Consider the following 25,363-nt stretch of genomic DNA (forward strand, 5'->3'; position numbering starts at 1 on the left):
TGAAAACACGAGGTGAAAGTGAATTTGCAGAGCTGCCAATCTTTGCTCATTGTTTCTATGTGTTGCTGCGGGCCAATACAGTAGCTGTGGGCCTCTCAAAAAGAAAGAAGAGTACTACTGTAGACACTTGTAACAGCCACAAAGAGCCAAAAGGAGAAGGAGAAACAAGTCAAAGAAAAGCAAAGAATTCCTGTAAAACAAACCTTTTCATTTAAGGTAAAAAATGATGGATAACAAGTAGAGCTGTCAAAGTTAACGAAATAATAACACGTTAACGCAAATTTGTTTTAACGCCACTAATTTTTTCAATGCATTGATGCAATTTGGAATTTTTAGGTTGTAGCGGGCTCACTTTTAAAGCTTGAGTTAAGATACTGGTAAACATATGAAACTAGAGGAATCTAAGAAATCCATTGGTACTTTCAAAGGGATCCCTTGACCCCTTTGAAAGTAGGTAGGTGAATGAAAATGGGTTCTATGGGTACCCATGAGTCTCCCCTTTACAGACATGCCCACTTTTTGATAATCACATGCAGTTTGGGGCAAGTCATAGTCAAGTCGGCACGCTGACACGGTGACAACTGTTGAGTTTGCCACGTTATTATTTGAGCATATTTTTTAGGCTAAATGCAGTACCTGTGAGAGTTTCTGGACAATATTTGTCATTGTTTTATGATGTTAATTGATTTCCAATAATACATAAATATACATTTGCATAAAGCAGCATATTTGCCCACTCCCATGTTGATAAAAGTATTAAATACTTGACAAATCTCCCTTTAAGGTGCATTTTGAAAAGATACAAAATGTGCAATTAATTTGCAATGAATCATTATTAACTATTTTAATCGATTGACAGCCCTAATAACAAGTTTTAAACTGTCTGTGCTAGCACTGTGAAACTGCTGCAACATTGACAGAAACTTGAGTAAAGATAGAAGTCTGAATGAAAGCGAGGAGTAAATAAGTCTTAGATGGACGGACTCTTGTCTTTCAAAACACTCTGTGACAGTATGGCTTGGGTTTTAGCTTCTTGGTGTACTTACATGTACAATACTACTGCGTTGTGCATGAATTATGCCGGCATCAATCCAAACTTTACTGCCTCCGTATTTACCAGCACAGACTGATGAAACATTTATGTGTTGGGATTGTTGCTACAGCGAAGCAGTGGCTGAAACAGTGACAGCTAGATGGAATAAGAGAAGGGGAGCGGAGCTGACAGCATGGCGTTATTTGTGTTTGTTTTTCACTCCGCAGTAATGCAGGGTCTGAATGTGGATTCCCTCAGATATTAAGCTGTAAGTGGTATTGAAAAGGGGTGAAGGGAGCTAGCCATATGACAGGAAAAGGATAGAGAAGACAGACAGATGGAGAGATGATTGGAAATATAAAAAACGGTGTGCAGGTATAATCAAGGACTGGAGGGAAGTAAGGAAGATAGCAGCCAATGGTGAATGGGGGGGTAAAAAGACGGATGGGGAGGAGGAACTAATAGTTTGAGTGATGGATAGAGCCAGAAGGGAGGAACGGGTGAATTTTAAGATAGGAACGAGGCCGCAGAGATTTCAGGGGGAGGAGGAAACGGATTGAGGGAGAAGGAAGATAGGAGATGGGCTCTATACCCAAATCACCTTGGGAGAGATTGAGATGAAAGAAGGATGGGTGAAAGGAGAGAGAATGACAGACAGTAAAGGGGGAGAAGAGAGAGGGGTGGGCCACCAAATGATCCTCGAGGAAAAAGCTATGAAGCAAAGGGTGGAGAGGTATTTAAATCCATCACTGGAATAGAGATAACGAAATACACCTGGGTATGGAAATAGGAAGGAAGAGTGGGGAAGTTGGGAGGACCAATGCAGCGAAAGAGGAAGGAGCCCAGAAGAAATTTCAGATAAAAGAAAGAGATCCTTAAGAAAACAAACACAAATGAATAAATGTCACAAGGGAGCAGGAAGAAGAAGAAGAAGAAATGGCGACGGGGCGGTGTGGTGAAAAGCCTCGTATGAAAGAGGCGAAGAGGTGTCAAACTGAAATGCCATATCAAAACAGACAAGTGCAGATTCTGTACTAGTCCCTGGACACATTTGTGGCAATTAAACACGGAGAACTAATTACACGATTGAATTGAATGAACTGAATGAGATCTTCACTCCCTCGCCGATCAGCTGCATTAATTCCGCCACGGAAAATGCTCTGATATTAGGAAGGCTGTCTCGCTACTTATCAAGTAAAGGTGTATTATAGTGGGAAACAAAGCATAGAACATATAGACCCCTTTTACAGCCGACGTCATCAAAAATATGTGTGTGCTTGTTGGCAACAGGAAGTGGAGTTTTGCCCCTAGACATCCAGATGAGTTTGCAAGCTTTAAATATTGAATTGAAACAGTTACCAGGATCAAAATGTCTGGTTGTTGCGCGTTTGGTTGTGAGAATCGATATTCCAACAGCGGACTCGACAGAGTCACAACCACTTCAGAGAAACAGGTGTTTCAGTTTAACGAGTGACCGTGTTAATTGGTGACTTTCAGCGGAATGCGTCTGTGGTTGCTTGGGGTAACTTAAGTAAATGGTTGGCGTAGATACTAAAAACACAAGTACGTATTTAAAATTGACTCATTTACGAGGATGCCTACATTCCGTATGTGTTATCAACAGCCGCCGTGACTACGAGAGTCACCAGTTAACTCATCAGGTCACTCATTAAACCAAAACACCGGCGGCGTTTATGGCTTCAAGCTATTAAACGTGTTGACTATGGTTGACTAAAACTGGACTAAGGACACAATCAAAAATGCATTTTAAAACACAATAAACTCAGAGTGTCGTGGTATTTGACGTGACATGACCACAGATAACATCTATAGCATCTATAGACACGTATGGGCGTAATTTCTCGCTGGTGTAACGTTGCATGCTGGGTTTCTCCACCAGAGATGTATATATATCAGGCCACTGAATATTGGGCCACTTGCTAATGTCTTGTACCTACTCACTAATAGCATACGGATCTGGAAAGTCATTTTGTTTAGGTTGCATTTGTGATCTGTGGTGGTTAATGCCCTTGCATAACTTGACAAGCTATTGCACTCCGCCGTACTTCCGTTGACAAACTGCGTGCATACTTACATACATCATCATTGTTTACACACTGTAAAAGGGTCTATAATGCATCTATACATTTAGAGAGACAAACAGGGGTTGCCTCACCTAAAGCGCCTCAAGAGCTGAAACAAAACCTTTGACAAATTTGCAACAGAAACTAAACATTGAGCATGATAAAAGGTAGATTTGGATTACATTCAATCGCACAGCTGTTTATAATATTAGCCGCTGAATTCAGCTCTTGCAAACAAAAAGGCAAACACAGGTAAAATATCCTCCTCCGAGGGAACAAACTTTAAAGCGCCAGTAGAGGTGAGGGCTCAGCTGTGCGGCTCGAGACAAGGAAATGCTGATAGACACACAGAGCCTCAGCGAAATAGAGGCGAGATAAGCGTGAAAGACTGAGCCGAGGCATACCGGCGCCACAGGAGAGATGCTGGAATCCAGCGAGGAGGGAGTAAAAGCGATCTGGAAGTTTGACTAAACTCTAAACAAATCGCGCTGCCAAACAAAACAGGGGGAAGGGATAACAGCTTCAAAGGGGAGATAGAGAAGTAGTGGCTATCTTAAAAGGTGAAATTGAGATATAAATTCGAAAAGTGGAGAAAAAGGTGGAAAGAGGAGCCGAGGAGTCTGAGGGCTTTGAGGGAGGAAGCAGGGATATTGGTCTCGGAGGACAGATAAAAAGGAAATGGAAAGGGTGGGTGGGGAGGGGGCAGCATTTGAAAGGAAGCATACCACAATGCAGCCAGGGATTTCCAGTATAGATTCTATCATGCTATCAATGTGCCAGTGCCAACCGCAATATCACACCAGCCAGCCAGACTGAGTCGGCCAAAGGGAGTCTGGCTCGTGAATTCAAAAGGAGAGAGAGATTTGGTGCTTTCTATCTGGGATTTGTGTTCATATTTTGTTGTTGTTATTGTTGCTGGTGCTGTATGCGTGCTTTGGCAGGTGGAAATAAAAAACACACCGGCCCGTCTGAGTTGAGCTGAGGAAGGGAGACAGAGAAGAAAACACAGAGAATTTGGAAGGAAAAGGAAAGCTACACACAGTGAGACAGATGTACATACCCCTATATGTAGATTACAAAACAGCCGAGCACATTGTGTGGCTGCCAGATTTAATCATCTTTAAAAGGTCAGCCACACGCCACACGACACCAGCCTCCATTTTAGCGCGGCTTGTCTAATTCTGATGGCATCTGTGACAGAGCCAGGTGGGATGTCGTCCATGTGGCATCCGCTGGGCGCCGCTCACCCTGTCACCCTCGGCTCCCCTGACACCGTCAACTGAGCCTCCCTTCCTGGAGCTTTGCCACCATGTTTACAGTTTGATTTGATCGCGAGAAAACGTCCTTGATCCTCTCATGCGAGGTGGCATTCAGATACTCTGAAAAGCCCAGCAATACAAAAACCAAGGATTTACTGAGGTTGCTGGTTGAATGTGAGCAATTATCAAATTGGCATGTTTCTTTTTTATTTCTTTTGCCCACACATGGGTAAAGCCTACCTGAAGGATAAAGAACAGGAGAAAAAATGTCCTATCGTGATAATGAGGCAGCATTTGTACAAGCGACCTCTGGTACCATCTGTTAGAAAATGGGGTCTTTAGCAGAGATTTCTACTTTTCAGGCAATCATTTTGTCCTTTAAAGAGCCACGCATGAAGACCTGAGCTGAAGAGTTCACAGGGATGGACACAATCCAAAAGCCCATCGGCCTTACAAATCATGGGCCCCGATCACACCGTCGCCAGCCATTGTTTTCCTATGGTGTGGCACGTCTGGCGTGCACTCCTCTCTTGCGCTTTTGCGTTGCATTTTTCTAGTGTTTTTTAGAGGGGCGTAAAGTTAGAAATATTCTCACTTGCGGAGGTCCCGCACTTCGCCCGGGTAGCCAATCAAATCAAGCAAGAGGCGGGCTTTACTACTTTACCACTTCCTTCCTCCTTTGATGCCGGTAGATGTGGTAGGACAACATATTATCATACGACAGTTCGTATGATATCTCACTAAAAGTTATTCCTAATTTTTCATACGTTTTGCTACGAAAGTCCAGCAACGCGTGTCAATTTCCGCTCTTTACATGCATACAGTCTTTCCAAAATAAACTATTGTATTCACAGGAAACAACTTAGTTAGATTTAGGCAACAAAACGACTCAGTTAGGTTTAGGAAAAGATCACGGTTTGGATGAAAGTAACTCGAAAGTGTTGCAGACAAAAGTTGAAATTAGCAGTATTATGTTACGATGAACTATATAATTCAATAGCACAGCAACGGCAAGAGCTCAACATCTGCTTGAATCCATTTTTTTACTGATAATCACATTTGATCGCCCTGTTGCGCACGAGGCAGCCTGTTTTTTTTTTTCTATTGGGCTACTGGCCTTTTTCAAGCATTGGCAATCTGTTGGGGTAGAAGTTTACATTATGAATCATTGGTCGGTATATATGTCGTGGGGGTATTTATATGACACATGTACATGTCAGAGCTAAAAGTTTCTTACTAGGTTCAGAAGTCTTTTTAAGTGCGCAGGCAGGAGCGTAAGGGTTTTGACAATCTCCACAATTTTGGCCCCAATCACCACAGGACCAACCTTCCCGCTGGGCACTCAAAGTGCCAAGTTTGACACAGAATTTAATGGGAACAGAAATGATCACAGGGACGGGGAGAGGAGGAAGTTGGGAGGGAAAATCATGCGGAGTTTAAGAAATAATGAGAATAATGAAAGTGAAAAGGCTCAGGGAAGGGACGCACGGTTTCAAAATGACACTAGGGCGAGAGTTTGACAAATGTTGGAAAGGAGCACGCTGAGACGTAGACAGATGAGAGCATTGTTAATGAGCAACAAAAGGGAGAGGGAAATGAAAGGATTGAAGGCATAGAAACCTGGAAATTAAGTGCATGGCAATACCACTCATTTGCTGGCGCTAATTACGCAGCATGTTGGACTAATATTTCAAACGGAGTCTCTAAATATATTTAAAAAACATACAGAGAGGATATTCACTTGCTGCACCAAACTATGTGGTGTATTTTCCTCCACTGGGGAAATCAAACATCCAGAGATGCTTCGAGTTTCTGTCATGCTACATATGGCTCTTTGCATTGTATAATATGATATTGCTGAGGAAAGTAATATCTGCATTCTATTTTTGCCCTGGAAACCAATACAAGAAATATACAAGAAACAAGATAAGTGCATCTGCGGAGGCAGGGATGGATAAAGATGCAAGGAGAGATATAACAGTGGGATGAGGGGGAGAAAGAGGGAGGAAAAGAAGAAGAGTCATAAGGATGGAGGGGAGGATAGGGGAGGGATGGGAACGGGGTTGAGAGTTGTACCCCAGGGGAAGATGTAATTAAGTGTTAAACTACTGTGTCAATACATGTGTCAACTCACATCGGAGGCACAGGAAGGAAGGAAGAGAGAGAGGGTCAGGACTCAATATATATGTCAACTTATATTACACTGTAGGGTCAGAGGGAGGACGAGAGTGAGATTCTACACTTGAATATGTGGCTGAAATAACGAGAGAGAGATAGAAAATGAGAGAGGAAGGCAAATACTGGGGGGGATTGGGAAGAAGAAGGAGTTCATTAAAAAAAAAAAGGGAACGAGAGGGAAAACAAGTGAATCAGGCGGCGCGGGAAAATCAGGCCAAATGAGAGAGAGAGAGAGAGAGAGAGAGAGAGAGAGAGAGAGAGACACGAGTGAGAAGGATAGATTAAGGAAAGCGAAAAGACAGGAGGGATGAAAGAAAAATCCAGAGGGGAGGGACGGGGGGGACAAAAAGAGATTGACAGAAAGACAGATCAAGGGAAACAAGAAGAAGAGATCAGACAAAATTGAGGGAGATGGCCAACGAGACAGTAAACAGTCCGACGACGAATCAAGACCAAAAATGGAAGAAAAGGGTGAGCGAACAAAAGACATGACATGGGAAAAAAAGGAAATGAGGGCAGTATAGATGTCAGCCAGAAGAGGAGATAATTGCTTTGTTGTTCCTCCTCGTCTCTCTCTCTCTCTCTCTCTCTCTCTCTCTCTCTCTCTCTCTCTTCTGTCGCTCTTGCTCTCTGTGCCCAATCTTGTCTGGTGTCAGACCACCAGACTTGGTAACGTAGATGGAGAGAAAAAGGAGGAAGAAATGAGGCAGCGAGAGACACAAGAGAGGGGAATAGAAAGATGAGGGAAAAGGGGACAGGATTCTACAACTCCTTTATCCCCTTGCTATCACTCTTTTATTTTCCTTCTCTCTCTCTCTCTCTGGTACTAATAATTACTCGTATCTGTGTCACCAGCTTGAACAAAGCACTCCCTTGTCTCTTTCGCTTTTCTCCTCGCATCTGTGCGTGCCTTTGCAGGGTTTAGCCACAATCAGAAGACAGACAGTCAGGTGACGGAGCACAACGCCAGCAACTACAGGGACAGTAATGAGAACACCACGCCTACCTCTTTTGACATAAACAGTCAATCAGTTCATTTTATTTCAGAGCAGCTAAGTTATGAGCGGAGCACTTTATATTCATGAACATACAATGGTCTCGAGAGCACTGAGGGTTTAGGTGGATGTTATTTCATGTGTCCGGCACAACACACAGCTGTGACAATCGGGATGTAAATATGGTTAAAAATGCATAATGCAGCGAGTGGTGGCGAATAAGCATGTCAAAGATGCATTGCGTTTGTGAATGTGTCCGGGTCTTCCATGTATATTTCAGTGAGTTTGCTTGCCTATTTCTTTAGCAAAGAAACAACTAGAGAGGTGATTCACGATCTTATAAGGGAGGGAGAGGTGGCGGGGAGGAGGAGAAGAGTGGTGATATAGGGAGAGGGGCAGAGGAAGAGAGGGAGGACGGGAAATATAAGATGTGGGTAAACGGAAAGGAGAGGGTAGGAGAGGAGAGGAGAAGAGAGGAGAAGAGAGGAGAGAGAAGAGGGTAGGAGAGGAAAGGAGAGGAGAGGAGAGGAAAAGAGAGGGTAGGAGAGGGTAGGAGAGGAGAAGAGAAGAGAGGAGAAGAGAAGAGAAGAGAAGAGGGAAATGGAGGAGGAGTGACCTTGGATGCTAAATAATGGTACACGGTTATAGCTGTGGCTAATAGAGACATAATACAGTGAGTGCAAAAAGCAGAGAGGCTAGGGGGGTCAGGTAGAGCCCGGTGAGAATAGCACAAGGATTTGCAGCGAGCACATCTGATTGGCCGCTGAGCTACAGCGAAGGTAAAACACACAGAGAGAGACAAAGACGAAGAGGAGGCGCGGAGGGATCCAACACAACTAAAGATGTAAGGTGCCAAGAAAGAAAGAGGTCGGAAATGGAACAAAAAAAAAAGTGTGTGCACCACTGCAGATTTAGGTAGAGGGAAACGACAGGACGGGCGATTACAAAGCAATGAATAGGGCAGAGGATACAGAGAGATAAGGGCGAGGGACTGATCAGCAAAAAGGAGGAAAGCTGTTCATAATAGATGGATGGAAACAGAATGAGGAGGATAGATCGAGGGAAGGATGGAGGATAGAGGGAATAAAGGAAGGGGTATTGAATGGCAGGATTAGAAAAATGACTCAAGGCTTCCCTCCAGGTGTGTACGTGTCATGGTCACACAATGGAGAACCAATGATGGCGCACACCTGTTTATCATACATAGTATACACTGCATTCAGTTGTTTTAATACACATATATATACACAAATTCATTTGGTGCATTATGCAATCATATATCAGGAAGTCGAAAGGGAATCAGCACAAATATTGCTTGTATAAGACGTTTCTTTCTCAGCAGCGAATCCAATAAAGCGTGCAACAGTATGTCAGCAATATTAATCAAAGTGAGACCCTCATGGGTAAAGAGGCGGAAAGAAAAGGACACGAGAAACCAGTGCACGTCAACACGGCAGTGAATCAAAACCCCATTGATATGTAACCTTTGTTAGGAACCGGCATCTCAGCCGATGGTCAAGTCTCTCCGCCTCGCAGCTCCTATCAATTATACACAGACGCATAAAGGCTCTGGATGAACTGACACCACTGTAATATTTCAAGCCCTTTTATAAGCCTATAATATGACCGAGGCTTTTTATTCCGAAACAGACGCAGCGGTACGAGTGCTGCTTCTTGCATATTTCATGCGGGAAATCTGATTGAGCACCGACTGTCTTAGCACTAGTGGACTTTACAGGGGCAATTCAATATCCCCCCGACGTGACTGATTGCCCGAGACAGGCTTTCATTTGGAGTTTTTCATTCCTGCAGATATTTGGTTATAATGCTTTGGTTTGATTTCACTTCTTAAAATGCATAAAAAGAACTTCATTTCCCTACTTTCGTTCCCAATTTCAAGTTATTGCTCTGAAATTCGGCGGCCTCGCAATACGGCCGGTGTCCATCATTTCACAGAGCCGCCTGACACCTTGAAGAATAACAGCCGCTCTGAGTGGAGACGTTAATTGAAGGAGACGTTCAAACTTATTCAACTGTTTCAAAAGTAGGAACGAATATCAGCTTTTACAGCAGTTGTATTAGTTTAATTCTGTGCTCTTTGTTTGGAGTGATCCAACGAGGCGGTTTTCACGTCAGTGTTTGCTCTTCGAAAAAAAAAAAGAGATGACTAATATTCTGGGAAATGAATCCAGGGAAGCTGTTTGGTCATGAAAACAGTATTAAAAGGTGCTCTATATGATATTCAGAGCATTAATATAGCAGTAATCAACTATTTGCTTTGTAAAGATATAGAGGGGTAATGTCTACCTGAGCAGAGAATGAAGCCACTCTCCCTCTGTGCGTGTTGTAATCCGACCAACTTGTTGATTTGTAGCAACAACACAAGTGTTTATTTATTGTGTCTCCATAACTTCATCCATTCATTTTCTTTTTTCTTTGAGATTTTTTAGTACAAAGTAGTGCAAAAACTGCCTGTCGTCCGCCATGTTTGTTTACACTAAAGTCATGTTTGATCGCGAGAGATTTTGCGATATTTATGACTATTGTTGTTAATGAATGAATCTGTTAGTGTTCGGGGTGTGCTGTTTTGGCCAAATCGTTGCTCTCCACACACTATAGGAACAAAACTGTTAAATTTAACAGAACCAGTCGTTATGTGGGGGTCTCTCACATTTTCAACATCTGTTAAGATTTGAAAAATCTTTTAGTGTGGGCCAGCCTTAAGCCGTCGCCATGTTGAGAGCTGTGCGGAGGCAATAGAAATGCTCCCAGTCTCTCTTTTAGCACCTTTAATGTGTGGACATTGCATGAAGAGATTCTTAGCACTGCACTGTTGAGCCAGCCTTTGCCATGGTAACACACACACCTGACCCCTGAGTTGCTCCAGTGCTCATAATGAGTGTGAATCGCAAATTTGTGACAGTGTTAGGAAGCCAGCTATAGCCACCCTAATGACCACTGGATGAGAGTGGTTTTAATGAGAATGCCCAAAGTGTCCGTGCAGATTACATTGGTACTTGGAGTGTCAGACAGCGCATTGTGCTTCCTTATCAAAGCATGCTGAGCTTCTGCTGGATATTAGGAGTTTGGAGTTTTTTTCTGTGCCAGTGCTTGCTATTCAAACCAGAGATTTGCTAAGGCAGCGGAACTGAGTTTGCAACACGCAAAAAAAACACTTTTAATCCTAAATTATACCTGTGCAATAGTTGATACTCTGGGCATTTGTTCAGAAAATTCCAATTTTGTTCACGTTCAAGCCTTGAGAAGGCGGTGAAAATCAGTGATCAATATTCCTGCTTAGCTGTAACCCAAATCCATGGGTCTGCCCCCGGGCTCGCCTTGAGTTAGGTTGCCTCTTTTGTTTCCCAGCTAATTTAGCATTATTCAACACACCTAATCCCATAATTTCTTGAACACCGATATGTTTGTGAGAAGCGTCAGGCTGATTTCACTTGTATTACTTCTTGCTGAAGTAACAGCAAGCATTCAAAACTAAAAGAAAAACACGAGGAGGCTGAGTTGTTGCCGTCCTTGTGCTCTTTATTTTGAATGCATTTGAAACAGATTAAGGTTGGGGACCTTGTGTAGTGGCTCCCCTGGTGTCTGAGTCACACTAGATGGCATTTATAGGATGTAGCTCAAGACTGAAGGGAGCTGGGACGGTTAGCAACAGACGATACAAATAAACCCTTTGATGTAGCGGGGAAGAGGGAGAGAAAGAGAAGGGGAAAGAAAAAAAAAGAAATCACTGACAAAATATTCATTGGTAGCAACACATGCACACACTTGCCCACATGAGAGGGTTGGACGGCAGAGGGCAAAGTCCTACCCATCAGCGACAGACACTTGAGCTCGCCCACACACACTTTACCCTTGCATGTCACACACACAAACCCACTGATATGAAAACACACATATTCCATGTCTGAAAAACCAACACGCACACATGCGAGTTACGTAAAAAACCTTGCTTCGTTGTTTTCCCCCCTCTCTCCGTCTCTCTATTGTTCACCTCTCCCCTGTTAGTCAGTTCTAACGGCTGCTCGAACACTTTAAATGAGGACACATTCAAAGCACTCCTCTCTTTATCATCCCACGCAAGCACTCGCTCATTACAGACACACACACATTCGCAGTCAAAATGCAACAAAACACACCCTCCCCTTGTGTTGACAATACATCGTTTCTCTAATCAAGAAACACAAAATGTCCCAGCTTCCCTGTAATCCCAGCCCTGACCGTTACACCTAAAATGGCCTCTTTTTTAAAATGCGAGGTCCCACATACAAAATGGCTCGACGTTTGCTTCTCGCAGGGATTCAAGTACGAGCGCGTACACATCTACACACACCCCATGCACTCCAAATGAGCAGACAGAGTTCTCTTTTCATGTTCCCTGGGCGCGCTCTCCATCAATAGCCTCATTTTCCCCCTCTCTCTCTCTCTCTCTCTCTCCTTCTTCTGCAGTATCCACTCCTGCGCTGTTTCTAGCCATCCTTTCACCCCTTCTTTCCTCTGCTTCTTTTCCACTATTCAACCCTTTCTCCTTGCTTCCACAATTGTCAGAATATTCAGGTTATAGGCTTTGAGTAACCACAGATATTTTCCATTTCACTACCTGTTCACAGCAGGCTTGTTTATTTAACTGACCTCTACTTTTTTTTGTCTTTCATCCCCTCTTTAGAATCCTACCGTCAACAAGCGACCGCTTCCTGTTGAAGAACCTGGTTTCCGGTGCGGACTATAACCTGTGCGTGCTGGCCATTTTTGATGACACGATCACATCATTGGCGGCAACAAAAGTCTTGGGCTGCGCCACGTTCTCCACCAAGGATATTTACCCGCCGTGCCGCTCTCTCCAAGCCCATTTCCTGGGCGGGACGCTCACCATATTGGTCGGCGGCGTCGTTGTCGTCACCCTGCTCGTGTTCACCGTGGCGCTCATGGTCCGCCACCGCGTTTGCAATCACGGCGACCACATGATATGTCACAACGGCAACACCGAGGCGGGAGGCGGGGCCTGCTGTCAGGGTGGAGGCGTAGGGGGCGGGGACAAAGGGGGAAACAGTAGCGGGTGCTACCAATCAAATGGCTCCGGGGACATGATGATGGTGGTCCTGCCCAACGGTCTGCCATCCAAGAGAGGAGGGGACAAGACGAATGAGAAGGAGAAAGACAAGGAGAAGGAGAAGGAAGAAGCTGATTCTGCTTCCTCTCTGCCTCCAAAACTCCCTCCAAAGCCCAGGCCCAAGCCTAAAGTCAACCTGGAGCAGTTTCTTTCAGCTGGGGGGGTAGTTTCCACGACAACAGGGGGAGGATGTGAGATGGCATTGGTCGTGAGGCAAAGGAAGCTGGAGAAGGCGCCGCCATACAGTCCTGAAAGTGACAGAACTCCCCTCTACTACTCCCCTTCCCCTTCCTCCACCCTGCCCCGTCAGTCACACAGGGACCGCCCGAGACCCCGTCTGGAGCGAGAACTGACCAATCGTGCCAGCTTCTCTCTGGCTGCACCCCTGGGTGAGCGAGAGCTGCTGGACTGGAGAATCAGTCCCCGAGCAAGGGACAAATGGAACTCCTCACAAGCTTATCAGAGCCCTCTATCCCCTCTAAGCCCCGCTAGCGGGACTGTTAGCAAGCGGAGGCACTCGCTGGATATGGGCTCCTCCGTCGCCCTTGCGACTGACGCGGCAGCGACTGTCGCCAAGCGCTACGGCGCCCACAATTACGCCAAGCGCCTGAGCGTGATCTGGACGAGGCGGAGCCAGTCTCTCCACGGAATGCTGGTGCAGTGCGGCTCGACGACGAGCACGACGTCCTCGACGACCAGCGACGAGGAGAGCGGCGCGGCCTTCGGGAGGCATTGCGAGTTCCAGCGGGGATACATCCACGCTTACAACACCACCAACTCCAACTCTAACACCGCGATCACTGCCGGGAAAACGAGCAGCGTAAAAGACAGGGGGAGGCAAACGGGGAAGGACGGAAGGAGGGCTGAGGAACTGGAGGAAAGTGTTGTGTAGGGGGTTGTGGAATGTAATAAAAAAAAAAAGCTAAGAGGGATAAAGAGGCAGTTTGAATGGGATCTTGATTTGAGGTGGAGTCATGGGAGATATTGAGGGAGCAGGACAGGAGAGATGAAGTGATTGCACATGAAGAGGCAAAGGTTGTGATGAAGGGAGAAGAGTAAAATTGACTCGAGTCTCACTTGTGCAGCTCCTTGATTTGCCCCGGGAGAAGTCAAAAAAAGAGAGTGTACCTGGAAGTCAGGTGAAGATTATTAAGAGGCTCTTTATCGCTGATCTGAAGAGTGATGGGCGGGAAAACGAGCGCGGGGGGGAGAGAGAGAGAGAGACGTGACAGGAAAGAGTGGGAGAAACATGACGGCTGAGCGTTTTAAAATGGTCTTTAAATCCTAAAGGCTGAGCTCGTGCTGTATCATTAAAAATTAAGCGATACAAGATAGAAAAGAAAAGCAGGAACACAATAACAAAACTCGGAGAAATCTCGACAAAAGAGAGTGACAGTTGTGAGAACAGACAATGTGAGTGATATATATAGTCACAGAGGGAGAGACGTAATCAAACGGGGGAACACATCAATAGAGCAGCAGAACAAAGGTTACATGGCAGAGACAGAGATGGCGTGGATCTCAGTAAAGCCCATACACTAATAGAACCACACTCCCGCTAACACTCCAGCTCTCCTGGGCCCACACAACATCACGAGGGTTTACACTGGATCAACAACAACACAGACGGCTATATTGGAGAAACGCTTTTGGGACGGCATTGTCCTGCTTTGTTATGCTGTTTTTTTGACTCCGACACTGGCGGTCATTTTGAAACTCTTTTCCAAAACACAATGAATGTGACTTTTACGTGTCCTCTGTTGGCGTGACAATGATTTTTTGGCTTGCCGTGCCTGCGGATTATGGGAGCATAAATACAGAGCCGGGCGCATTGGACATGATCAATCGATAACCGGCTGGAAAGAGCGGAGCGCAGCACAGACATTATTAAAAGAAAGACATTGGGATTACAATGGAGTCGATATGGATTACAAAGTGGAGGAGACGGGGGGGCGGGCGCACAACGGAACATGTGTGCGTTTCTGAAAGATGAGATCAGACTGGATGTCGGATGATAATGGACCAAACTAATGAACAATGCTAACAGATGCATAAGTATGCATGCATTGACGGATCAGGGACAGGATGTGTGTACGTGTGCCTGTGTGTTGTTAGTGTGCGCACATGTATATGAATGTTTGTGAGGGGCAATCCAGTCAACCATTTGTGTTTAACAAGGTTTATCGCTTTCTGGACATGCTGTAAATTTAAGATTAGCGGCGTGACGGAAGAGCAAAATGTTTAAGTACATTTTCACCAGAATAAATGACTATTTCCAGCAATGTAGCGTGGTCAGAAAGCGGCAAAAGTTGAGGGGGAATTTCAAATTCATTTTTTGTGTGACTTCAGACTCCTTTGTGCCACATGGATTCACTTTAAATCCAAACAGTGAATGTTTTCTGAAAGGAAGCAGATTAAAAAAAACAAAAAACGACAGAACCACCGTGGAAGCCACTAACCATATAAACTCTTCTTCAAGACTTTGTAAAACGGGACGACTGATCCGACGGCACAGACCACAGAGACTCTTAAAAACGTCCGACCGAAGAGAAAAAAAACTAAAAGAGAAAAACTTGAAAATACATATACATAGTATATATATAAAATGATGTTATTTGTCGCACCATGTGTTTCTGTTTTTCAAAAAGTTTTCTGGGGAATGATGTTAGGATCAAATACAAAATATAAAAATGTGTGATTTTTTTGGTTTTAGACAAAAAAATCTTCATGATTAGAACAAAAAAAAAAAAATGTTGATTATAACGAGGCAGAAAATGTCAAAACCGATATTGAAGAAGCACACACAGCACAAAACACACAAACTGGCAAGCACACACACATACACGCACAAACAAACAAGCAGATGCCTATAAAACAGAGCCAACTACATTAATAATAATAATGACTTTTAACCATTACTGTTGTTTCCTTTCTGTTTTTATTTCATTTTGCCAAAGTCAATATTGTTCTCTGGACTTGATATAAATAATAAAAATGACATGTATGGAACAGAGATGGACTTATTCACACAAGGGAGTACGTTGTGTGTCAGGTTTGTGTGCATGTGTGTACTTTACATGCGTTTCGCACAAAAGCAGACACTGTATGTGTGAAAAGAATTAACAGTATGACATTATTTGTCTGTGTCGTCAGTGGTGGAAGAAGTATTCGGATCCTTTACTTAATTAAAAAAATAATACCACACTCTGAAATAATCTGTTACAAGTTAAAGTCCTGCGTTCAAAATTCCACTTGAGTAAAAGTACTTAAGTATTACAAGGTGGATGTACTTAAATTATCAAAAGTAAAAGTACTCACTAAGCAAAATGGTCTCTTTCAGAATGTTTAATTATGGAGCCTTTAAGGTCCACAAAGATTATATATATTTTAGGGCTGTCAAAGTTAACGTGATAATAACACATTAATACAAATTTGTTTTAACGTCACTAATTTCTTTAACGCATTAACATTATTAGTGGGCTCAGTTTTAAAGCTAGAGTGAAGATACTGGTATCATATGAAACTAGAAAAACCTAAAGAATCCATCGATACCAACCATGTAATAGTAGCTTTTTTTGCAAAGGAGGCTAAATAACGCTCCAAACTTGCGTTCAATTTTGTCAAGGAAGAACTGGCATATCCATTTTCAAAGGAGTCCCTTGACCTCTGACCTCAAGATATGTGAATGAAAATGTGTTCTATGGGTACCCATGAGTCTCCCCTTTACAGACATGCCCACTTTATGATAATCACATGCAGTTTGGGGCAAGTCATAGTCAAGTCAGCACACTGACACACTGACAGCTGTTGTTGTCTGTTGGGCTGCAGTTTGCCATGTTGTGATTTCAGCATATTTTAAATGCTAAATGCTAAATCTTATGAACACAAGATAAGTTATCCTGTGCTACAAGATAAAACATATTTTTTCATGGACTGTGGTCCTTCAATGCATTAAAATGCATCATACTTAATAAGTTGATCATGTGTTTTATGAAGTGGAGTAAAAAGTACAATATTTACCTCTAAGATTTTGTGGAGTAGAAGTATAAAGTAGAAGAAAATGGAAATAGTCAAGTACAAATACAAGTACCTCAAAATTGTACTTAAGTACAGTACTTGAGTAAATGTACTCAGTTACATTCCACCACTGTGTGTCATTATATTTCAGTACATCACCAAGTGCCTAAACCAGATGTTAAGACAATGAAGTGTTATTTAAATCAGTAATCTATTGGTAACTTGGGTATAGATGAACACAAAATACAAGCTCTTTGCTTTGAGTTTGGAGAGAAATGTGAAGATGACTCAGTCGTGATGAAAATGTTTTGAGCTCAAGGCAAACTTGTGAGTCAAAGAAGCTTTAGTGCTTTAGTGAATGCATGTGTGTGGCAAAAAATGTCTACTTGTCAGTCAGTGGAGTTGATTATAGAAGGTAAGGGTGAAGCAAAACCTTCTCGCGGTAATTAAAAACAGCCCGAGACAGAGAAGATGGGATGGGAAAAACAGGATGAAAGAGAAGCAGAGTGAGGAAAAGAGGGAGATCAATAGTTCCAGGAACAGACGGAAATGCATTTAGAAAGACAAAAAAAGATACGAGTAAACAAAAGACTAAAAACAGAACAGATTTGATATGACACGCAGAATGGGAAAAAGAGCTGACGTGACGACAGACAGATTGAGGGAGAACTAAAAGCTGCCAGACTAAATGGATCATGATTGTGATGTTTTGTTATTACAGGACCATATCTGCTGGTTTCTAATGTAAAACATTACAAGAGCCTTTCACTGCTCCCTGCAGCTGAGTTAAACACTAATTTAGCAACAAGGCAAAGGCGTGAGCTGGCAGCAAACTGCAACTGAACAGAACTAATTAAACGTCTAAAAATATAGATGAGCAGAAGGAGAGACTGCAGTAAATTTGAAAACATGACCTAGCAAGCGAAAACATCCATTCATTTATCAATTTTCTTTATCCGGGTCACGGTGGCAACAGGTGAAACATGGCCGCCCAGACGTCCTCTTTCCCAGCCACGTCATTTGGCTCTTACTGGGGGGATCCCGGGATTTCCCCGGGCTAGATGGGAAACGTAATCCCACCAGCATGTTCAGATTTTGCCTCTGGTTTCCATTCCAGTAGATGTACCCAGAATACCTCCATAGGGAGGCGTCAGGAGCCAAAAACAGTGAGCCGAAAGCAGCCGAATGCTGCACAAAGCTGCAGACTGGTGTTCATTCTCAGTGGGATCGGCGGTATTAGCATTATAGAGAGTAGTTTAATTTAAATATAAAATGTGCTCATAAAAAATTAGGCCTCACATTTGTGAAAAGAAAAAAGGGCAGAGAGATGGAAAGAGGTACTTTCCTCAATCTCATTATAATTTCGTCTACCTATCCTCTGTGCATGTTTGCATTTTCTATTAAGCCCTTTGCAGACGCTGCTAAATGCCCAAAATGGAGTGTGTGAAAGATGTGGAGAGAGAGAGAGAGAGAGAGAGAGAGAGAGAATGCTGACGTGCCCAGAGATGGACAAATAGATGATGATGAGCGAGGGAGAGAGGGAGAGAAGTGAAGGAAGGTCATTGTGTTTAGCTTTCTGTGTGTGTGTGTGTGTGTGTGTGTGTGAGCGTTTGTGGCCGGATCTGCTTGTGTGAGTTGGTGTTATTTTTGTCACGTAAGTACTTTGCCACAATTTATTAGCAGGAAGATAAAAGATCCTTTAACCGCAATAGGATCAAATGAGACGGGGGTAACTCCTGTGTGTGTGTGTGTGTTGTATTTGCAAAATGGGTTAATATGTTCTCTTGAGCTTTAGACACCACACTTCACCCTGAGTGGTAGGCAGTGTCCTAATTTGAGGACATCAACGGCGAAACGGCGAAGAAATAAAGAAGACAGGGAAGAGAAAGAGTGAGTGTGTGTGTGTGTGTGTGTGTGTGTGTGTCCCTGGACATCAGGTTAGAGGACAATTTAATTTGAAACTCATAAGTGGCCACATTAAAAGCAGGGCTGAGTCCGTGCTACAGTCACCTTTGAGAAAGAGAGAGTCAATTGTGTGTGCGTGTTTTTTCTGTGTGTGTGTATGTGTGCACTTGTGTGTGACGGGCAAGAACAACACAGTACAGAGCACCACCCCTCCCTACTGCTTTCTCCGCCGAAGGCAAAACCCCGGCCCAATTTGACTAATTAAAAAAATGCTGAGTAACAAACACACGCCAACCGATGTGCATATTCTCTATAGGCACTGAAAGATAACCTTGTGGCAGTGGTGTATGTGTGAGTTTCTGCACGCTCATGTTTGTGTGTCTTGAAAGGCTGTGGATGCCCGTAGCCAAACCTCCTCTGACATTTGCAGTTATGATCAAGGTATGATGCATTTCCCTGCAGTCTGCTGAGTAACTGCTGACTCAGGATGCATCAAACACTCAGCACCTCTTGCCCTAGAAACCAGCTGGACCAGTTCTCTAACATGCTGATACAATCAGAGTAGAGATCAGTCTGACCAGCACTGCACCAACGGTACAAAGATCATACGAACCAATGGCATTCCCATGGCAACCGTGCAGCTGTGTCACAAATACAGTCTGGAAGTATTAGCTGAGCTCTTTTGATAAAGTCCTTAAAGCAGCGCACTAGACGAAAAATAAAAAAACAGCTGAATAGTCCTCAGGTCTATGAGATATCGCCAGAGTTCTTTTAAAACATGACTCAACCTTCTTCAACTTGGCCGAGGCACAAAGTGATTTAATAAGTGCAGACATTGTAACTTACAGGGACACAATTCTACTGAGAAGAGAGACTATGAATATTGTAATATAATCAGATGCTAAATACCAAGTTTGTATGAATTAACGGGCATTACAGATGTCACGAGTACTAATACTTTGGTACCAAGTTAAAGCCAAAATTCTGAAAACGTGAAGGTAGTAGTTTTTCTACCATCAGGGCTCAAGACTGTCGTGGCAATTTTGTAATCCCACACTGATAACGAGGAACGAGACAAAAGTCTCTTACAGTATCGTCATACTTTTAATGCTCAGAGCATGGTACACAGGACAAGGGTTAGGTTGAAATGTGCACCCCGATGGGAAGCTGTTCTCTCTCTTTCTACATTGGCTTAGTCATCCCCCTCTGGTTGCTTCTTTCAGTTAGTATCTTGCATGTTCAAAAGACAAAGGGCTCATTGGCCTTCTAATCACATTGTACAAGATTCAGTATGATCAAACAGAAGGGAAGTTAACACGATAACATTGTGTATGATCGGAGGAATTTCCCTGAAGAGGACTTCGTCATTTCCCTGATCATGCTACATTGTGAACAACAAATCCGTGTTGAAATCGACAGGAGGAGAGCTAGTTAGCATTAGCTGTTATTCACAATTGGGCAGCACAGTCCTGCTTTGCTAAATAACGCAGCTAACAACTAACATTAACGAAGGTTGCACTGAGTTACATTATGATGTGTTCAAGCTCTATTCAGTAAAAAATAATTCATTGGGCGAAGGTAAATTATAACGTTATCATGATGTGTTCAAATGTAATCTTGTAAAATGTTGATTTTGTCAAGAAACTTGAGGCGGGTCATCAGGAATTAATAATAAATTAGATTTTAAAAAAAGCAAACGGTAATAACGGAGTTTACGTTGAAGTACACATTTATTACCGTGGTATTGGGTATCGAGAATTGTGGAATTTCACTGGTATTGGTATCAGCTACTGCTAAATTTCTGGTATCGTGACATCGCTAATGGGCATATGTAATACAGAAGATACTATTTAAGCTCTCATGTTTAATGCTCTGACATTACACAAGAACAAATGTAGATTTCAGGTGAATATTGAGTAAATTAATACTTGTATGTTGTTAACTTAAATCGTGGTAAATTATACTTCAATTATATATTTTATAATAAATTGATATTATCTTGGACAATACATAGAAAGAGCTATTGTTAACTTGCTTGCATCAACATACCAACAAATAAAAATGCATGGGCAATAGCAAGTAATAGATTACAAATGTGAAGCTATGAGAAAGCATTTAGCACTTAGAATGATTACAACCCCCTCCAAAGATGAAGTGGCAGTAGGAGTCACACAGTACTCCACATCTAATTAGTCACTTTAACCGGAATTGTCAGGAAGATTCAGTGAATGTGAAGTAGAGTGACAGAGTGAGATGGTTATTGTTAAATCGACAGCAGCAAATTATATACAAAACTAAAGAACCGTTATTATTTGAGAGGCTAATAAAACATTTTCCTTCCCCTTTAGTAAGATATAACTTTTGAGTACGAAGCAATTTCACATCTGACCTTCTGTTCTACAACAGACTCCTGATAATACATGACGCTTCTTTTACCATATGTGCATGTCATCTGGCTGCGAGCACACTACAGCTGTGCCGCTGTCACTTTAAATTTACTGTAAAGCCTTTCTGCCATGTTCCTGAATTCAAGAGATTACATTTTCAGATATCGCTTGTCCCAGTTTGAGCTAACGAACCATCATGCAATTTTATTGTTGAATATTCTAAATAATGATGTTAATGGTGCCATTATGACAGGATACTTAAAATTAAATAGCTATCTTTAACATACAGAATCCATCTGGACACTAATTGCCGTTTCTGTCTTGTTTTTTTTTTCTGTTTTCAGTTATGGTTAACTAGCTCTCAGGTGACATGAGGCCTAAATGATGACTACAGATTGTGAAGAGAGCTAATGATGAAGGTTGATGACAATGTCAGTGTATGCGTGAAATTACCTTTAATAACTCATAACAACATTTTTCCTGCATGGTTCAGAGCAGCGGAAGTAAAGACATAAAAGAGCTGCTTCTCCCCCCTCAACACCACTTCATCATATGCTGTCAGTAACTCTTGAACTCGACGTTGTCAGAACTCCTCAACAACTCAGCATAGCATGGAGAAGATGAGAGCGAGAGAGAGAGAGAGAGAGAGTCGGGGAGGGAGGATTGAAAGATGAGGAGATAGAAGTAGAGAGATAGCAGAAGAGAGGTAGAGGAAAAGATTGATTGGATATAGAAGAGCAAAGAGGAGGAGAGAGATGGGAGTAGCTGTAAAGGGGGAGATCGATGGAGGAAGTGAAGAAGAGAACTGGAGTACTACGGCAGTAGAAGAGAGGGAAATGATCATTTGCCTTATCTAAATCAGGCTGTTCTTGTACACCGTTTGTAGCTGTACCTACGAAATGCACAGTAATTCGCATATATCCCACAAAATCAATTCGTATGTAATCTACGTAATCGAGAACCAGGAAGTATAAAGAACGACAAACAGCACGTAGGGAGGAGGTCGCGGTGGATGGGTGGGTAAAAAAACACCTGAATTTCACCCAGGAAACTGCTGTTTGTACCCCGTGTGAAACCAGAGGCCAACATTGAGTTATTTGTCACATAACTTCCGTACTTAAGTTACGCCACTTCTGGAGTTATTTGAATCTAAACCTCGATCTTTTCCTAAACTTAACTATGAAGTTTTGTTGCCTAAACCTAACCAAGTCAATCTTCTCCTAAACTAAACTAAGTAGTTTGTTGCCTAAACCAAACTAAGTAGTTTTGTTGCCCAAACCTAAGTTGTTTCCTGTGAAGTTTATTTTGAAAAGACTGTATGCATGTAAGAGTGGAAATTGACACGCGTTGCTGGATATTCATAAGGAAAAAGCATGAAAAATGAGGAACAACTTTTCGTAAGACATCATACGAACCGGTGTATGAGGATATGTTGTAAATACATGATGCAGAGAACCAGCTTCTAATCTTGATCTACTTTTTTGTTTTGGGTTCCTAGAACAAGCTGACAGACACTGGACAGTAAACAAGCGTCCAATCTGTGTAAAAGTGATACCCTCAACTTTAGGGTTTATTGGAGAATGTGCTGAATTTTGATAAACACCAGCACCACCACAGACATCAACAGCCTCAGCTATAGTGTGTTTAATTACGCCAAGGTGGCAGAGTTAATTCGATAATGACATGCTACGCGGAGCACCTTTAAAAGGAACAGATGTGAGGAGAAATGGGAGAAAAATAAAGATGACAAAGAGGGAAGACAAAGGAGGAGAAACAATGCTCAAACTGAGCCTTCTGCGAGGCTTTACCTTAACGCATCATTTCCTCTCTCTACTTTCCTTTTACCATCTCTCCACGATTTCAATTTAGCTTTCTATCTAATTTGCTCTCTCCTTCACTTCCACCGACTTCTCATTCAATCCTTTTGTTAGCTGCATTCACTCCTAATCTCCACCTCTCCCTGACCTCCCTGCTGCTCTTTTGCACGCATCTCTTTCTTTGTTTTGCCGGTTCGCTCTAACCATCTTTCACTCTTTTTATTCTGCTCTCCTGACTGTAAGAATCTTTGTCTCTCTGTATCATCTGCCCCATGATGAAGAATATTAACCTTCTTCTCTTTCTCCTTGAATCATTTCCTTTTTCTGTATAATTTTAATGTCTCTTAACGTCACTCCCACTCTTGGTCACCATATCAGCATTACTCCACCTACCCACTCATACACTTTAATATTAAAACTCCTCTCTACACTTTCATTGTTTCACCCAAATACACTTTGGCATTTCATCTTTGCCCCTCTGACCTTGTCCCTCTCAATTTCATTCTTTTGGTTCATTTCCTCCTCACTCTTGCCTCTACATAAATTCCGCTTTCTTTTCCCTTGCTGCATTTTAAAAAGTTTTTGCATCAAGTCTGGCTATTTGGTTTGACTACATACATGAGTGCATGCGTGCAATGGGCAGAAATCTAAGTTGGGGCTTTTTTAGTGAATTAGTGCACATTCACTTCAAGATTACAAAGCTTCAAAATGCAAAAAATTGGATTTTAATGAAAGAATCCTAATGTAGAAACCTAATGCAGGTGTTTTTTTTTCAACTTCTTGCTGAAAAACAAGCTCTTTTCCACTCAGCAGCTCTCTCCTTCACCTCTGCCCTCCTTCTTCACACATTATATTTTTCTCTCTTCAGCCCACTCCTCATTCAGCCATTAAGTAACAGAACAGTTTGTTGAGAAACAAGCATTATCTCCCTTCCTTTCAGTGACTATCATCCCTCCTCATCCTCTCTAGCTCTCTTCCTGTCCATGCCCCTTGAGATATTATTCAAGTTAGCTTGCCAGCAAAAAAAAACACCACCGACAACAACAAAATTGCAACATTCAGGTGACTTTTGTTGGATGCCTTTACCCTGCCCTGCACCATTATGAGTGCACATGTTTCTTTTTTCCCCAGTAGGAGCAGACGCCCTCGGGCACTATTAGTGTCACCTTACCCTTCCAACCTACAGTAGCTATTGAGCTGCACAAGGAATGGGACCCCCTGACCATGGTGGTGTCAGTAAGCGTTTTACCAATTGAGCTACATGAGGTGATCCGTTTATCTCACAGCTGAATGGACAGGCTCCGTGGGAGCTGTGGAGTCTACCACTCAAAGAATAGGAATTGTATTTCTTAGAGGGAAGTGGGTGGTTGCAAAACGTCGGGCCTCATCGCATTGCCTGCAGTCAATTTAAGATCAAGATTTCCATTAGTACAAACAAAATAACGTTTAATTCATCGAATGTAGTTTTTGTACAATTTCAACCCCCTGAGACCGTGAGACAGTAAAGTTGCTTTTCAGAGGTTGTAGTGGGTTCAGTTTTAGAGCTAGAGTGAAGCTACAGATATCATATGAAACTAGAAAAACCTAATGAATCCATTGGTAACTATGTCAGGCTAGCTTGTGGGGAAGGAGGCAAAACTGGCATGGCCATTTTCAAAGGGGTCCCTTGACCTCTGACCTCAAGATATGTGAATAAAAATTAGTTCTATGGGTACCCACGAGTCTCCCCTTTACAGACATGCCAAGATTCATCAAGGTCTTGGTGTCTTAGCATGGTATTTTAGAGGGATTATTGATCATTTTTATCAAATCTCGAGTGGTAAAAAATGGTTAAATTTAGCACCAAATCTGTGTAACACTTGGTTTCAACCCAACAATTGGGCAAACAACTTATGAGACACAAGTGAGCATGGGAATAACCATCATATACTTCCATCATAATCTTCCAAGCCCTTAAACACTTTCAATTTATTTTAATTAATTATATTAGTTCATGTTTATTTCTGATTAATGACTAGAACAATGAGTGTCAAACACAGTGCTGAGCTGTATCTCAAATTAATCTTCAGGTTCCCAGCTTTCAGATGATGTACACCACTTCTATGTGACATCTACTGTTGACCTGCTATCTCCCCCTAAAGTACCCCCCCCCCCCTAAAACAGACAAAAACGGGTCTATTGTGGGTCTCAGATGGTTAATGACCAAATTTAAGTGAAAATAAGAAAGATTGCTGCGTATTGATCCATTTTCTTACACAGAGTGTACAGCTAGTCGCATTTTAAATCTCAGTTGCATCACTACAGAGGTACTTGCATCTTGCCAGTAGACTCACTCTTGATACGCTGGCCTCTCTCGGCCACTTTCAACCTCTCTCCATCTTGCCGTTTATCCAATTTCTGTCCCTTTCCCCGTTTTGCTCCTTCAGTACTCGCTCTCGATGGTCCTATGATTGTTTGCAGTTGTTTCCTCTCACTCTCTCCCTCGATCTCTTTCACCTCTGCCAACTTCCCTCGTTTAACTCGTGTCTTCTGCTGCAACTGGGGGAGCGCATCACTCTGC

The 25,363-nt window shown here is 42.7% G+C and overlaps 3 protein-coding genes across 7 annotated transcripts in view; 2 read left to right on the forward strand and 1 right to left on the reverse strand.

Moving 5' to 3' along the window:
• The window catches only part of LOC119481191 (leucine-rich repeat and fibronectin type-III domain-containing protein 4), a 45,362-nt gene extending 31,599 nt beyond the window's left edge, over positions 1 to 13,763 (forward strand). Inside the window, exon 8 of the mRNA XM_037757906.1 lies at positions 12,234 to 13,763. Coding sequence (XP_037613834.1) covers positions 12,234 to 13,569 — 1,336 coding nt within the window. The 3' untranslated portion in view covers positions 13,570 to 13,763. The remainder of the gene's footprint in view (positions 1 to 12,233) is intronic.
• The window catches only part of LOC119481208 (serine/threonine-protein kinase pim-1-like), a 1,020,488-nt gene that overhangs the window by 675,764 nt on the left and 319,361 nt on the right, over positions 1 to 25,363 (forward strand). The window lies entirely within an intron of this gene.
• Positions 1 to 25,363, reverse strand: part of pcxb (pyruvate carboxylase b) — a 370,637-nt gene that overhangs the window by 137,954 nt on the left and 207,320 nt on the right. The window lies entirely within an intron of this gene.

Source organism: Sebastes umbrosus, chromosome 22 (assembly GCF_015220745.1).
Source record: "Sebastes umbrosus isolate fSebUmb1 chromosome 22, fSebUmb1.pri, whole genome shotgun sequence".
Classification (NCBI taxonomy): Eukaryota; Metazoa; Chordata; class Actinopteri; order Perciformes; family Sebastidae; genus Sebastes; species Sebastes umbrosus.